Source organism: Suncus etruscus, chromosome 3, assembly GCF_024139225.1.
Source record: "Suncus etruscus isolate mSunEtr1 chromosome 3, mSunEtr1.pri.cur, whole genome shotgun sequence".
In the NCBI taxonomy this organism is placed as follows: domain Eukaryota; kingdom Metazoa; phylum Chordata; class Mammalia; order Eulipotyphla; family Soricidae; genus Suncus; species Suncus etruscus.
The window spans coordinates 135,664,059-135,681,272 of NC_064850.1; the positions used below are offsets into that span (position 1 = coordinate 135,664,059).

The following is a 17,214-nucleotide window of genomic DNA, read 5'->3' on the forward strand; positions in this document are numbered from 1 at the left end:
TCGGCTGTGTACAAGGCAAATGCCCTACCGCTGTGCTATTTCTCTGGCCTGAAATTGTTTTTTTAATCTATATTTTATAGATCTTAGGCATACTTTAAGTATTGGGAGGAAATTTATTTTTATAATATTTACACATATTTGTATAATTGTTAATTTTTATTTATTTTCGTGGCCACTCCCAGGGCACTCAGAGGTTATTCCTAGCTCTGTGCTCAGAAATTGCCCCTGGCAGGCTTGGAGGACCATGCCAGGAATTGATCCTGGGTCCTTTCCTAGGTCAGCCCTGTGCGAGGCAAATGCTGTACCACTGTGCTGTTGCTCCAGCTGTCAATTCATTACTTATTAAAAATGTGTAATCTTGAGAACCTTTACCAGGCAATTGAAAATATAGGAGAAATTTGAATATGGCATTTACAATGCTAGGAAAAAAGTGAGAAATCATGGGACTGTTTTCCTAGTATACTTTGTTGGAATCAGATTTAAAAAATTTGTTCTTTAAAAACTTTTTTTTTTGGAGAGGTTGTTAAGTTTTAGGACTATACTTGTTGGCGCTGAGAGAATGTTCCCACTTATGTGCTTTTGGGGGTGGGGAGATAACATGAAAAGCATGGACTCTAGTCCTTGGAGCTAGCTTTTCTCACCAATAAACTCTTCTTAAATGTCAGTTAAAACTTAAAAAAGCCTAGTCAGTTACTTAGATTATTTTCCTTTAAATATTTGTTTGCTAACTTTAGGAGCTGTTATGACTAAATACTAAAATGATATCTCAATATCATTTTCTAAACTTACATAATAATTTGGATTGTCTAAAACTATTATAGAAACATTTAATATAAATAACTAGCTTGAAAAGACAGTATAACCCAAGCTTATGGGCCTTATATAGTTATATTGGCAATATTTTGCAGATTTTCTCAAATTTAGAGAGGCCAACCATAGAATCATTTTGTAAGTTGCCTTTTGTTTATTTTCTGGGTTGTTAAAAGAGTTAGCAAATCAGAAAAAAAATTTAAACCATAAATTTGATTCTGGATTCTTGATGTAAATTCTCCAGTTTCTTAAACCCTTCCTGATTTTATTTAATTACTAGTGAAATGAGGTAATAGGAATAAGAGCAAACACAGAAGACAATGTAATCTGTCCCTTTTTCTTATTTAGTAATGCTTCAGCCTTTTGACTATGATCCCAACGAAAAGAGTAAACACAAGTTTATGGTACAGACAATTTTTGCTCCACCAAACATTACAGATATGGAAGCTGTGGTAAGTATAGAAGTTGAACAGAATATATTTTGGGGAATATGGTTTAAACTGATTGTTTAGTTCTCATTTGAGAAACATAATTGTTAAAATTTAAAAAATAAGGTAAGCCTGTTCATTACAGATAAATTGTATTAAAGGATTTTGGAAAAGCATTTTCTTAGAAACAATTTAGATCTACTGCTAAGAGGAAAGTCATGTTTTGTTAATGAATGCAGACTTGCCCTGGTCATATCTCCCATGCCTCATGTTGGGTTTTGTTTGTTTTTAGTGGAAAGAGGCAAAACCTGATGAATTAATGGATTCTAAATTGAGATGTGTGTTTGAACTGCCCAATGAAAACGATAAATTGGTAAGTAGAAAATTTATGGAAATTGGAAGCTTATAATTAAGTTAGATTAATTTTAATACTGGCATTTGTGGAGTATGATGTGCCAGTCATATAACTTTTTAAAACTTCTCTTCCGCTTTTTATTTTTTGGTTTTGGGCCACACCAGGTGGCTGCACTGAAGAGTTATTCCTGGGTCTGTGTTTAGAAATTACTCCGGACAGACTCAGGGGACTGTTTGGGATGCTGGGATTGAACCCAAGTTGGTTGCATAGAGGGCAAATGTCCTATCCAAGGTGCTTTTTGCTCCAGCCTTCACTCTCTTCAGTATTTTAAAAGCGTGTTTAAATTTTTTTAACTTTTTGTTTGAAGGAAAAATAATTTGATTCAAGCACTATGATGGAGAATTTTATTCTATCAAATTTCTGCTACTTAAATAATTTTAGATTCTTTTTATCAATGAGGTATGTGTATATTAAAATAAGTAGTCTACAGAAAGGGCTTTCTAGTAATTAATAAGAATAGTTTAGAAATTAAAAGGAATATTCTATAAGACTGGGAAAGTGATTAAGTGGTTAAGTGCATATGCCATAAAGAGGAAAATATTTAAATTTAATTTCTATGAATAAGCAGATATTCTCATGTATTTTGCTTAGTCTTGATTTGGGTTAAAATAGTACCTGATTTTACTCAATGATTTTCTTTCTTTTCTCCCCCCCCCACCCCATACTTAGTGATTTTCATGCTGCCTTTGGATTTGTCTGAGGCAGATATAATTTGAGGGGGATGAACTGGGGGACATATGTAACATGGATAATGTTAGCTCTTAACATAAATAGGGCCAAATTAAGTTGCCACAATCTGTCATAATCTAGATCTAAAGATCGTTTGCCTTATTGAAAAGTAACCTCGCAGTCTAAATGTTTGTGTTCAGTTATTGCATTTGTAATACAGTGAAAAATTGTCTAATGTCACTTAGGTGTTGACCAAATTGTTTTTTTAATGTACTAATTTTTTTGGATCTGTTTACTAAAAACAACATGAGTGCCTTATTTGGAAAGTGGGAGGTTCCATGGCATAATTATGATTCCTATTTGAAGTCTTCTGGTAGGCTCGGGGGACCATATGGGATACCAGGATTCTAACCACTGTCCTTCTGCATGCAAGGCAAACACCCTACCTCCATGCCATCTTTCTGGCCCCTGCCTCACTTATTTTCTTTAGCATAAAACCCTTATGGTTTATTCCTATAGTATTCCATTATATTCTACTATATATTTCATATTTTTTTTATTTATCCATGTCTTGGTTATTGTAGACAGTACTTTCAGTGTGGGGTTAGCACACATCTCCTTGATAATGTTTTCATTTCCTTTGGATTCATTCCCAGAAGTGGAATTCAGTGGAATAAGGAATGATTTACTCTAAAAACACATTTGGGTATTTTCTTTCTTTGTATAGTATGTCATTTTTTTACAGTCATTTAATAAACAGACAGACTTTCATAAGGCTTCTGTTATTCTCTGGCAGAGATTTTATTGGAGAAGGGCTACAACCACATATTTGATATTACTGATTAAGAATAGCATGAACTGCTTTGGAATCCAATCTAGCAACTGACAGAAATTTATGACTGACAATTAGCCTTGTCAGACATACCTAACTTTGTACAGCTAAAAGTAATTTAAGAAAGTGGTTTTAGATCTGTTCAAAATACAGAGTGGAACATCCAGATTCTTTCATCATGGAGCATGAGCAAACTTCCTTGGGTTTTAGAAGTGTTCTTGAGCCAGATATTACTAGTAATTCAGATCAGTTGAATTGTATTTTTATTTTTGATTTGTGAGCCACACTAGTGGTCAGGGACTATTGCTGGTGTGGTGCTCAGGGCTAATTTGCTTGGGTTGGTCCTGGTGGTGCTCATCAGTTCATGTGGTGTCAGGGCTTGGTCCTGAGCCTTCCTCAGACTGAACATGTGGTCTAGTCCATTGAACTACTTCCGTATCTTGCTTCAAATTAACTTAAAATACTATAGAGAAGGAATAGTAGCATGGCTCTGATAGAACCACCTCCTTCATATTGATGTTCTACTATTCCAGAGACTATTTAATCCTGACTGAACTAGCTGCAGAATGTATTTTCATTAGGATTTGTGATATAATTATTGCCTATTAGTTTTTTATTTCTTCTTTTTTTTAAATACTGCATTTAGTGCTGGTGCTCAGGGACTGCTCTGCTCTATGGTTGGGGTTGCTCTCTTGAGCTTGATCAAAACCCTGAGCTCATGCATGCCAAGCATGTGCTCCACCCAGTCTGTTGAGTTATCTGTCTGACCCCACCAACACTTGGTACTGGGAGTCAAATCTAGGAGCTCACAAATGCAAGGCAAGGACTCTGCTACTGAGCTGCATCTCAGGCCCCACTTACCATTTGTAATGTACTCTAATAAGTTGTTAATTGTATAGTCAATTTTTTAAAGCCCACTATCTTATGTAGTGTCTTCAGGAAAATCTCAAACATAAAATAGTATCATTAGTATAAAGTATTAGTCATGGATAACAACTTTTTAAAATGGTTAAAAAGTTTAATGACTAACTTCATTAAGTCTTTAAAAGCTTGATTAATGTGTTTATGTATGCATAAACACTTATTTCATTACTACTATCACACCAAGTAGCGTTATTATTAGTAATCAAGTGTCAAGTATATTGACACATGTCATTAGTTTTATTTTTTACTTTGCTTTTAATAGAGTCTGAAATAAGATCTACATTATTGGTGTTAATGGAAGATATATTTTGAAATATTTAATCTTTGCTTTCATCTTACAAGTCATTAAGTTAATAGGGTTTGTCCTGTACATTTCTTTACTGAGCAGATATTGTGTATTTTCTTTTTTTTTTTTGGTTTTTGGGTCACATCTGGCAGCACTTGGGTTATTCCTGGCTCTGCGCTCAGAAATCGCTCCTGGCAGGCTCAGGGGACCATATGGGATGCGAACCACCGTCCTTCTGCATGCAAGGCAAACACTTTACGTCCATACTATCTCTTCGGCCCTATTTTTTTCTTTGAGATTTTTTTTATGATTGTTTTTAAAACTTCAGTTTGTTTTTTGCTGAATTACTGGTTTTGTTTGTTTTGGGATCACATCTGTTGGGACTCAGGCCTTACTCCTGGCTCTGTTCTCAGGGATCACTTATGGCAGGCTTGGGGTATCATCTGGGATGCCAGGAATCAAATCCAGGTTGACTACATGGAAGCAAGCACTTACCTGCTGTACTGTTTCCCCAGCCCTAGAAAGATTATTTTGTAGGTGATATATGCATTCCAGGAGGCATTAGGTCTCTTCTGTGTTTTGGTGGTTAGTTATTGGTATACAGTGTCTATATGAGTGATTTTTAGCTGGTGTAGGGGTGGTGTAGGTGTGGGGAATGGAAGTGGGTGAGGGTGGTGATTTGTGTGCACTCAATGTTTAGCAACATTGTGCAGCTAATAGAGAGGTCAAAGTCACCTTATTTAGTTTGGAGGCCACACAGTGCTAGGGTTGTCATTCTTGACACAGTGCTTAGGACTTGTTTCTGGTGACACTGCGGTACCATGCAGTACCAAGGATTGAACCGAAGCTTCATGTATGCACTAGCCCTTGAGTGACCTCCTTGGCCCATTATTTCTGATCAGTATATTTCATTGGCTTTTACATTTCTAGTTTTGCACATAAAATGGGGGTTTTATATTTTAATAATGATAGTTCATTAAACTTATGAATGAAAGGCCTAATAACTTAATAAATAACCTAACTAAACCTAGGCTTGATTAATGAGTATGAAAAAAAAGAACTAACAGGCCTAAGACTAGTCAAAGGACTAGTACCATGTGGAAATCTTCTACTTTGTCCTTTTCTTATTATTCTTATTTCTAGTTTGTTCTCCCTTACTACTGCTGAATTTGTTCTTGGTGAACAGCAAGACACTGCGTTTTTCTTGTGTAGTCCACACAGTTGAGCAGAGTAACATTGACAGAGGCCTCTGGGTCCCCTGAGTACTGCCTGGGAGTTGTTCTGTGTTGTCTGTCTCCCTTCCTCAGCACCCAAAAACTGCTTTTTATAATACTTTCTCAGAAATGTACTTTGTTTGAGGACTTCTGTGTTCAAATGAATTTGGAACAGTTCTAAAAATAATGCTCTTTCTCAGTGTATAAGCAATGAAGCATATTTATTTGCATATGAGATGCATGAAAGAGGAAAATGTTGAACACAGTGACTCTTATTTGTACTTAAATAATGTGATTTCTTGTAGAATAGATAGGATTCTGTAAAATACACTGCTAGAAATACAGACTAGTACTTGAGACTCATTGTGACGTTATTTACTAAACCACACATTAAATTTTTTTATTGAGAATTATGTTTAAGTTGAATACAAACTAGCAGAAACTCAGTGCCATCTTAGTAATTGTTAGTGTGATTTTCTTTCGTCAGCACATGAGTTTAATGTTAGATCTTACACTTTTATAGAATATGTGAAACTTCAAAGTACTGGAATGTTTTATTAGTGTCTAATACATGTTTTACAATTTATTGTAACAAAAGATGGTACCTAGTTGTATATGTGTATATGTAAAAATACACAAGAACCTTTTGGGTGTTCATAACTAGAAGTGCCTACGGGCTGGCTACTCCTCTAACAGTTGCTGGTGGGGGGGTTCCTGGTGAAACTCAGGGAATCATGTGGTCTAGATCATATTCTTTGCACTTGGGGGGCTCTGTGTTTTATCCTGGCCACTTCACATCCAGCACTATCAGGGAGATCACTGAGCATGGGGGTAGGGTCAGAGGGAGGATGTCAGTTGTTTGTTGGGTCTTGAAGGGGTCGAAAATGTTTGGTGTGAGAAGTTTGGGTGTTGAGTGCAGAATTTTATAAACAATTGTATTTTTTGAATTTAAAGAAGAATCTTTTTATTTAAAAATTGTTCAGTTTGAGGGGCCGGAGAGATGGCATTGGAGGTAAGGCATTTGCTTTGCATGCAGAAGGACCATGGTTTGAATCCTGGCACCGCATATGGTCCCCCAAGCCTGCTGTGGCGATTTCTGAGTATAGACCTAGGAGGAGTAGCCCCTGAGTGCTATAGGGTATGACCCCCAAACCAAAAAAAAAAAAAAAAAAAGTTCAGGTTGAGTACTACCAAGTATAAGAAAATAGCTTTTATATATATATATATATACACACATATATGTAAATATATAATAGAGAGATAAATACTAATTAGTGACATATCATGAGCAAAAAAGTTAGAAACTACTCATCTTTTACAGTAAGAGACTAGTTTAAATTTAGTACAGTTATTTAGTGAACTTGGTGCAGGTTGGTCATAATTTTATTTGGGATATATGAAAAACTGGTTTAGAAACTTGTACTTTTACTTGGATAGAGCTGTTACTATGAATATTTTATATATGTTAGAGATATTTTATAGTAAGATATAAATGATGTAGAGCCTAATGATTTCTGTGTTAGTCATTCCCACTTCCATGCAGGAGAAAAGTCAGAGTTTGGTGTGTATCTCAGAATATGTTTCCCATGCTACCTCAGGGCAACACTCCATCAGGGACTGTTCCAGTTGTCACTTCAGTGAGCAGCATCTCCACCACAGTTGCTACACCTTCCTGTTTTCTCTTGAAGAGTGATTCCAGGGGACTCAATGTATTCAAACAGGAGAAGCAGAAGGTTTGTTTTAGGGAGCTAAGAGATAAGGAAACTACTGGTATTACTGATTATGTTACTGTAGTTACTTATAATATGTGGATATTGAATGTGTCCTACAATAGATCAACTAGTAAGAACCACAAATCACTTAATTCCTCTCATAAACTTCTGTTTGGCAAATTATCAGTATGAGCAGTATTATAAAGTTAGTGATATTCTTCTTGCCACTCATATTTTGGAAACAACACTTCAAAATTTACTTGGACATTTATTTTGAACAAACTAGTAGGCCGTTCTAGGCCTGAACTAGGAATAAAGCTCAGAGCTGTCATATAACAATTCTTTATGCAAGTACTTATATAAATGCATTTTTTAAAGCTAAATGAAAAAGTCATGTATTTTATTTCCAAATGTAACAGTAATCCTTCTTTAAGTGTTAGTTACAGCGCCCAAGGACAGGAGAATTTGTGGTTAAAGTCCGAAAGACCTTAGGTTGTAGATGAATTTAATATTTGTGCACGTATGTGTGTGTAGTGGACTCTGTTCTCTTTGAGTGCCAGCACATCAATAAACTTAGGGTAGCTTTTGGATGGGTGACTGATTGTATGTTTTCTTTGTTTTCTTTATTATTTCTTCCTTACTGGAAATTTAAGGAACCCCACAGTTTGAAAAAGTTTCTAATACTTGACTTTGCAAGTATGACTTAAATAATATAATCTTTTTGTTTCTTTGATTTTTGTTTGTTTGTTTTTGGGCCACACCCGGTGACACTCAAGGGTTACTCCTGGCTATACGCTCAGAAATCACTCCTGTCTTAGTGAACCATATGGAACGCGGGAGGTGGGGTGGGGGGTGGGGTCAAACAGTGGTTCTTCCTAGGTCAGTCGCCTGCAAGGCAAATGCCCTACTGCTGTGCTAGCACTCCGGCCCCATTGTTACATTTATTTTTAGTTTTTTTTGTCACTGATCCTAGAGAATTTACTTTTAAAATGAAAGTAAATTTTGTTTCTTTTAGGTTTTTGTTATTGTTGTTTTGGTTTTTTTTTTTTTTTTTTGGGTCACACTCAGCACTCAGGGGTTACTCCTGGCTCTATGCTCAGAAATTGCCCCTGGCAGGCTCGGAGGACCAAATGGGATGCTGGGATTTGAACCACCATCCTTCTGCATGCAAGGCAAACGCCCTACCGCTGTGCTATCTCTCTGGCCCCATCTTAATCATTTTCTATAATGAGGACTTTAGGTCCTCTTTATTTATATAGTCTCTTAAGTCCCCGATTTAGACACTATTATGCTTCTGATTATTTGGTGCTATTTCCTTGACTTTAGCCATTTGACTTCCTTTATACTTCAGGTACCATAATTAAACTAAGAGTCAGTAGCTTCTCTGCTGGGGAAATAACTTAGGACCTGCAGAGGCCCTCAGTTTTATTGTTCTGAGAACTGCCAGGTAAACCTGGAAGCCCTCAACATCACTGAATCAGGTCCCACTGATTCAGGTCCCACTGAACCCTGTCTAGAACAGGTAGGTTGAATGTAGCTGAGATTGGCTCCTGGAGCCTCCTGAGCACTAGTGGGAGCCTCAGTTTCAACTGCACCTTCACTCCCCCACACCCCCCGCCCCAAAGTTAAGTGTTTCTTAACTTCTTTGTTATTGTTAAGCCTGCATTGCCCATATTGACTTTGTCTAAATTTTACTGTTTTCTAATTCCAGTCCTTAATTCACTCTCTTCCTAATTCCCAGTAGATATAGTTTAAGAATATTGGAATTGAAATTCCAGAGGTTTAAAGAGGTCTGTATTAAAAGGAATACAGAACTAAAATGAAGTAATGGATAGGAATTATTATAAATAGGGTAAATATTATAGAAGGAAAATAATAGTTCAAAATATATGTTGTTTTATGTTAATTGTATCATGGCTTTAATCTTCCATGTTACATTATTAAATGTGTTAATAGAATGTTACTTTTCTATCAGTTTAAGTCACAGCCTATTCCTTTAGTTTGCTTGTTTCATGGTTCTCAGAACAGCCAGTGTTCTCTTTGGATCAGTCTGAAGAAATTCTGAAGGAACTTGGTGCTTTCTTGGAGCCTAACCTCACTAATGCAGCTCCTGAATTCAGGAATCATAAATTTACAGTCACAGCAGCCTTAATGTTTCCTACCAGGACTTTCAGATTGTTATTACATGAATGATTCATCCCCTTGCCCTTGTTAAATGCCCAACAAAGTTAGGTTATATATCTTAACTTTAAATATATAAATAAATTAGATTTTTTAAAAGAAATTTATGTATATATGTATATTGTGACTTTTGTAGGGGGGGCCTAAGTAGTATGTGAAATAATTACTCTGTAGCTTGTTTTATTACATAATTAGCTCATTCTTGAGAAATGCTTAAGCTTTATCATTTGCATGCTACTCCTTTGGTTATGTCCCACAGATTATATGTGACGTTTCTGGCATTAAGAAAAGTTAATAAACAGGAAAACCCTATTTGCCTCTATAAAAATACTGACTTTTTAATCTTAAATCCCAAGGAATGGAAAAAGTTCTTGTCAATGAAATGTTTTGAGTAATTCTGCTAATGCATAGAATAGACTTACTCAATGACATCATTTAAAGTGATTTAAAAAAGGCTATTAAGTCAGTAAAAGAAAAGTGATTTATGTATGTTGATTATTTGGGAGATACACTATTTAGTAAAGAATTTTGGCAGAGAGAAAAATATATCTAAACTTTTATTTTTGCCACACCTGCTTTGCTCTGGGGCTGCTCCTGTTTCTCTTCAGTCGTGACCCCTGGTGATACTTGGGGGACCATATGTGGGGCTGGGATTTGAGCCAGGGCTTGTTTCATGCAAGGCAAGTGCCTTACCTCTTATACATTCTGCTAAAAACAAATTCTTAATGGAAATGGAATTGAATTTGGAACAGTATAGGAAAGAGTAAAGAATTATAGAACTAGCAACAGGAGAACTTTGAGAAGGGAAATGACATAGACATCATTCAGAATGTGAAGATTCTGAGGCAAAGATCAGATGTTATATGTCATGTAGTCATAAATAAAAGGTACTTTATAACATGTTTTACATGAATTGGGTATAGTGATAAATTATACCCCCTTTAAAAAGAAATATAATATAGCTTTACCTCTTGAATGATTCATTTATATTTAGCATATATTTGGGGTATTTGGGTGTAGTGGTATGGGGCATAGTGAGTGTATATGATACTATAAATGATACTAGGCATTTTAAGCCATAGTAATATACTTCCCTAGTTATCTTGATGCTTTTGTCACAAATTTCAAAATTGGTGGTAAGAATTTTGAGTTTTAAAAACTGCTACTGTGATTCCTCCATAATTGACTCACTGGAATCAAAGCCAAGTATTATTGAGTATCTGACAGTCATTTATGCTTTGAGTTTTGAATTTAACTTCTGTCCTTTCCCCGTCTTTTTGCCATAAGTTTGTGTTCATTACTTTCATTATTTTCCTTTTAGGTTTATATTCTTCAGTTATGCTTTCTACATTGATAGAAATTAGGTGTTCTTGTAAATTATATTTTTTAGGAAGTTTCCTAATTAATTTCACTGGATTGATTCAAGTAATGCCCTCTGCCTTGAAAAAACTCACTTGAATTGCAGAATTAGAAAATGGTCTGAAAATGGTCTTCATATTTGGATTTTGTTTAATATTAGTCTTTCAGTATACTGTCATTGAATATCTACCACTAACTAAAGTGCTGAGTTTAGGGGGTAAATACAGAAAACTGTCTCTTGCCCTACCAGCCTTTGAAGTGTTCTAGGAAAGGACATCAAAGATACATTGATAGATGATAAGTGCTTTAGTCTCAGGTAAGTGCAAGGGTTATGGGAGTAAAGGGAATGGGTTGCTTATTTTGAATTTTCTTACTGAAAATCTTGTGTTTTAAAAAATTCTAATGAAATGGGAAACTCTTAACCTTTTTGTTTAGATAAGTTCTTGGAAAGCAGGATATGGAATTTATAGTTTTATTTGTTTGAGTTTTAAATTAAAATTTTTTCCTGATATTTTAATGATACAGAATGATATGGAACCTAGCAAAGCTGTTCCATTGAATGCATCTAAACAAGATGGACCCATGCCAAAACCGCATAGTGTTTCACTTAATGATACTGAAACAAGGAAACTCATGGAAGAGTGTAAAAGACTTCAGGGAGAAATGATGAAACTATCAGAAGAAAATCGACATCTGAGAGTAAGTATTTACTTACTTTTTTAATATGGAAGATTCTTTGACTTAAACCAAGCACAGGACTTGTGAACAGGTCTAGGGCATTTTATCAGTTTAAAATTTATTCTGGGTCAATTCTTTCTCTTTTCCTCGTTTTGATTATGTCTTGGTTTTTTACCCTCATTCCTATTTATTTTTTACAGTTTTATTATGATTTCTTATGTTCTATTACTAGTGAATGATCCAAGTATCTGTAACCTGTCCTCTGGTAATACTAGTTTCCTCTCCTGTACCAGCTTTCCCATTCTGTGCCAGAGGCATTTGAATTTCCTAGTGTTGTGCATAAAGCTGCTTTCACTATGTCTTGAGACCTTAAACCAGGAGTCTCATACTTGCAGACTGCGGGCCGCAAACGGCCCTCCGTACATTTTGTGGCCCTGCCCTAGAGGAATCTTTTTGTTTTGTTTTTGTTTTAGTTGTTAGGGTCACATCCCCGAATGTTCAAGGCTTACTACTGACTTTGCAGTCAAGGATCACCCCGACTTTGCCTGCTGCGGCCTGCAGATAAATTGAGTTTGAGACCCCTGCAACTGAACCCATAGTTAGGGTAACTCCTATGTGTGTGACCCTAATAATGGTGGGTGAGTTGGGTCATGAAATACTTGTTTTAAAATAAATTCTTATTACCAGTAAAAGTTTAATTAGTATTGAACCTGGAGTTATAGAAATTTGGGGGGGGGGCAAAAATGAGTCACCAGTAAAAATTTAAGAATTCTGCCAGCGGGGCCTGGAGAGATAGCACAGCAGCGTTTGCCTTGCAAGCAGCTGATCCAGGACCAAAGGTGGTTGGTTCGAATCCCGGTGTCCCATGTGGTCCCCCGTGCCTGCCAGGAGCTATTTCTGAGCAGACAGCCAGGAGTAACAACCCCTGAGCACCACCGGGTGTGGCCCCAACCCCCCCCCCCTCAAAAAAAAAAGAATTCTGCCAGCGATGGGCTGGAGTGATGGCACAAGCAGTAAGGCGTTTGTCTTGCCCGCACTAGCCTAGGACAGACTTGGTTTGATCCCCCGGTATCTCATATGGTCCCTCCAAGCCAGGAGTAACCCCTGAGCGTTACTGCATGTGGCCCAAAAACCAAAAAAAAAAAAAAAAAAAAACCCTAAAAACAATTCTGCCAGAGGAGTACTTGGATTGAGATGTATTCTGTTGGTTTCTCTTTGTATTGTTAGACATAGAAATATTATTTTAGATTGACTAAGATTTTATTGACTTTACTAGTTTCTTTTTACCTTTAATGTGCCATTTGAATATTTAAAATATTGACTTACATTTGAAGCTTTCTTTTCCATTGGACCAGTGGATAAGTTTCCTAAAGAAGCATCTAATTTAGCATTTTTCTTTTGCTTGAACTTCAGCATTTCCTTCTTATGAAATGTCCTAAAATCTTGTCCTTAAGCATACAAACATGCCTATACAATCCATACCCACACTGCTCTTGGAAACTCCTATTGTTGCCTTTTCAGTATAACCTCTTCTGGGTTTTTTTCTTGCCATAAGAAAAAGTTTGAAATTCTGTTTCACATTTGCTTGCCATCACTGTTGTGTTGTTTGTGGAGGTCTTTTTCCAATTCTCACAGGCAATCACTATGTATATTGACTTTTGTATTCATAGTGCATGTACAGTTTTCGATAAGTTCATTTATGTTATTTTTCCCATGTGTATATGTGTTGGGGGGGGGCATACTCGGTGGTGCTCAGGGCTTACTTTCAGCTATGCCCGAGGATCACTCTAGAGAGGCTTAGAGGATCATATGTAGAGCCAGAGATCAAACCTGGGTTGACTGGCAAACACCCTACCCACTATAACTTCATCCATGCCAGTTTTTTGTATGAAAACAAATGGTACAAAGATATATATGAAATAAAGTGTATTATGGGACATAATCTATGTAGGATTATCCTGTCTGTATAATATATATAGAAACTACACTCTTCTCCATATTCTGTGGTGCTGAGGATTGAATACACATGGAAGGCAAACACTCTTAATTGTTGCAATACTTTGTGAATCCAGGAGCTATACTCAAAGGGCTGAGTGCTTTCCATGCAGGAGGCCTAGGTTTGATCCTTGAGCTCCACCAGGTCAGGCACATACATCCCACCCAACTTAAATAAGACATTATATCTTAATTGATCTATGTTATACTATTTTTTTCTGAATATCGTTTTCATATTGATAGTACCACTCTAAGGGTTCATTATGCTAGCACCTATCATGGATAATGGAGAATATAACCATTTCACATCCACATCTATGCTTGGGAGTTTTAAGGAATGTTCTTTTACTTTATCTACTTTGGATGACTTCCATGTTTTTCTGTTTAGATGAAAGACCAAAAATACACCCAGTGGTTTTTGGGGGGGGGGGGGGAGGAATTACTGTCTCTTGGTAGAGAAAGAAATGGCAACTAAAAATTCTAGGAATAGCAGCAGGTGTGGGCAGCACCGGAAAATAGCAAGATTGAATGAGAGATGAATAAAACTTTATCCGTACTCTGATTGGCTAATATCTCTAAAGTGATTATTTTAGAAGAAATCATTCTGCTGGTATGAGAAAGATAATAGAGCAGGTAAGGTGCTTGCCTTGAACATGGCTGACCTGCATTCTATCCCCAGTATTGCATATGCATATGGCCCTGGGCACTGCTAAATCCCTAAGAAAAGCCTGAAGTAAGTACTGAAATCCCCATACGGTTTGATCTAATCCTGCCCATCACCTCCAAAATCTTTATGCTTTTAAAAATGCGGGAATAGGGGCCGGGCGGTGGCGCTGGAGGTAAGGTGCCTGCCTTGCCTGCGCTAGCCTAGGACGGACCGCGGTTCGATCCCCCGGCGTCCCATATGGTCCTCCAAGAAGCCAGGAGCAACTTCTGAGCGCATAGCCAGGAGTAACCCCTGAGCGTCACAGGGTGTGGCCCAAAAACCAAAAAAAAAAAAAAAAGTGGGAATAATTTTCAGGCCTTTTAATTTTTTCACATATAAGATCTTTATCATTTTTGCCAAGAATCACTTTCTCAGACATGTCTTTTCACTATGTCATTTTATTTTTGTAGCGCTATGTTCTTAATCCAGTTGGTTTTTTTTTCTGGGGGGAGTGAGAAGCTTATTTTGCTTTTTCTAAGCAAACGTTCCTGAGTTTGGGGGACCACTTGGCCAAATGGACTGGATAGTTCACTGCTTGGGCATTTGAGCACATACTGTGGACCACCAGGTCCACATCTGGTGTTGCTGGGGACCTCCTCCTATCTACGGCAATGTTCAGTGAGTTATGTGGTACAGAAGAATGATCTTGTGCATACTTGTGTCTTCCTTTCCTAGTGAGCATTTAAAAAAAAATCTTACCTGTCCAGGTCTGCTGACATGTTAACAGAGGAGCCTTTTATTTTACTGTGAGCATATAAAAAACTGCATTATTTAGATTTCTTTTTAGTCTCCTCTTTCCCTAAAATCTTACACAGTTCTGTTTCCTCCTTCAGTGAACTCTTTTCTCTGCCTCTGGTGCCAGTGTCCAGGTCCAGCAAGGATAAAACCTTACAGGTTTGATTTTGGTAGTCTAGCTGTTGGGGCTAGGAGAGATATAACTAATGAACAATATTGTGGGCTTTTCATTTTGGAGAAAACTATTCTCTCTTGAACACATCTGTCTGTATCCCTCTCCCTCCCATGAATTTCTAAAAATAAAACTATTTTACTTAAGAATTTCTGTGAGGGGCCGGGCGGTGGCGCTGGAGGTAAGGTGCCTGCCTTACAAGCGCTAGCCAAGGAACGGACAGTGGTTCGATCCCCCGGCGTCCCATATGGTTCCCCCAAGCCAGGGGCGATTTCTGAGCACATAGCCAGGAGTAACCCCTGAGCGTCAAACGGGTGTGGCCCAAAAACCAAAAAAAAAAAAAAAAAAAAAAAAGAATTTCTGTGAACTATCTTGGAAGTATGCATATTAATTTTATTAGCATTTTTCCTTTTGTGGAAACACAACCATATCTTTTTTCCCTCAGTTTTCTGGAAGTAGTACAAGTTTATAAAATTTGTGTTATTAAGGGCTGGAGAGATAGCACAGAGGTAGGGCGTTTTCCTTGCATGCAGAAGAATGGTGGTTCGAATCCTGGCATCCCATATGGTCCCCTGAGCCTGCCAGGAGCGATTTCTGAGTATAGAGCCAGGAGTAACCCCTGAGTGCTGCTGGTATGATCCAAAAACCAAAACAGAAAAAAAAAGAAAAAAAAAAGATGTGTTATTAAGGTATAATTCACATTTCATAAAGACGGCACTGGGCATATCTCTAATGTGATTTTTAATAAACTTTTAGGGCTGTGCAGCCATCCCTAGAATCCAGTTATAGATTGTTTATATCACCTTAGAATGATTCTGCTCTTTAACCCCTGTTCTCACTCCTAGCTATATACACACTGATCTTCATTCTGTTGATAGTTTTTTTTTGGTTTGGTAGTCTGCTTATATGCTTGCTTGTTTTAAAATCTTAATTTTGTGCTTTATTTTCTAGGATGAAGGCTTACGGCTCAGAAAGGTAGCACATTCGGATAAACCTGGATCAACCTCAGCTGCATCCTTCAGAGATAATGTCACCAGTCCCCTTCCTTCACTTCTTGTTGTAATTGCAGCCATTTTCATTGGATTCTTTCTAGGGAAATTCATCTTGTAGAGTGAAGCATGCTGAGTGCTATTTCTTTCTTTCTTTTTTTTTTCTCTTGACCAGAAAAGATTTGTTTACCTACCATTTCATTGGTAGTATGGCCCACAGTGACCATTTTTTTTTGTTGTGTGTGTGTGTACAGCGTCATATAGGCTTTGCCTTTAATGATCTCTTACGGTTAGACAACACAATAAAAAACAAACTGTTCGGCTACTGGACAAAAATTGTATATTATCAGATCACTAGCAGATGTCAGTTGCACATTCAGTCCTTTATGAAATTCATAAATAAAGAATTGTTCTTTCTTTGTGGTTTTAATAAGAGTTCAAGAATTGTTCAGAGTCTTGTAAATGTTATTTTAATAATCCCTTTAAATTTTATCTGTTGCTGTTACCTCTTGAAATATGATTTATTTAGATTGCTAATTCCACTCATTCAGGAAATGCCAAGAGGTAGTCTGTGGGGAAATGGTGCCTCTTACAGTGTAAATTTTCTCCTTTACCTTTGCTAATATCATGGCAGAATTTTCTTACCCCTTGTGAGGCAGTTGTTGACTGAGTTTCTCATCCTTACAGTCCTGTCCCATGGTATTTAACATTAAAGAAAATAAAACTGTTAACAGATTCTTGCTGAATAGCTTGTTTGTGTCTGTCGTGTCATTAGATGGGGAGACTAGGAGTTCACCAAAGGGGAGTTTTGGATTCAGAATGTACATTGTCACTTCAGTGAAGCACTTTTAGACACTGCAGTTTTGTGACTTCAGAGTTTTCAATCTCTAATAAGAAAAGAAATTGATAAAATTTCAAGCAACTTTTGGTATTTTGGAAGGCCATAATAAGTGTACTTTCAAGATAATCTGAACAAACGCCAAAAGGATAAAACTGATGTGGTTTGAGTCAGTTTATGAGTTTGTCCTGTGACTCTTCTCTGGTTAACTTTCCACATTCTTAGCAGGTCTTACAAAGTGTTTTCTCAACAAAGATAAAAATTCTCCCTG

At 37.0% G+C, this 17,214-nt stretch overlaps 1 protein-coding gene across 1 annotated transcript in view; it reads left to right on the forward strand.

Moving 5' to 3' along the window:
• VAPA (VAMP associated protein A) overlaps positions 1-16,851 on the forward strand; it is a 38,638-nt gene extending 21,787 nt beyond the window's left edge. Inside the window, exons 3-6 of the mRNA XM_049770139.1 lie at positions 1,159-1,262; positions 1,531-1,611; positions 11,356-11,529; positions 16,068-16,851. Of these exons, the coding sequence (XP_049626096.1) occupies positions 1,159-1,262; positions 1,531-1,611; positions 11,356-11,529; positions 16,068-16,226 (518 nt within the window). The 3' untranslated portion in view covers positions 16,227-16,851. The remainder of the gene's footprint in view (positions 1-1,158; positions 1,263-1,530; positions 1,612-11,355; positions 11,530-16,067) is intronic.
• Positions 16,852-17,214: the final 363 nt, after the last annotated feature.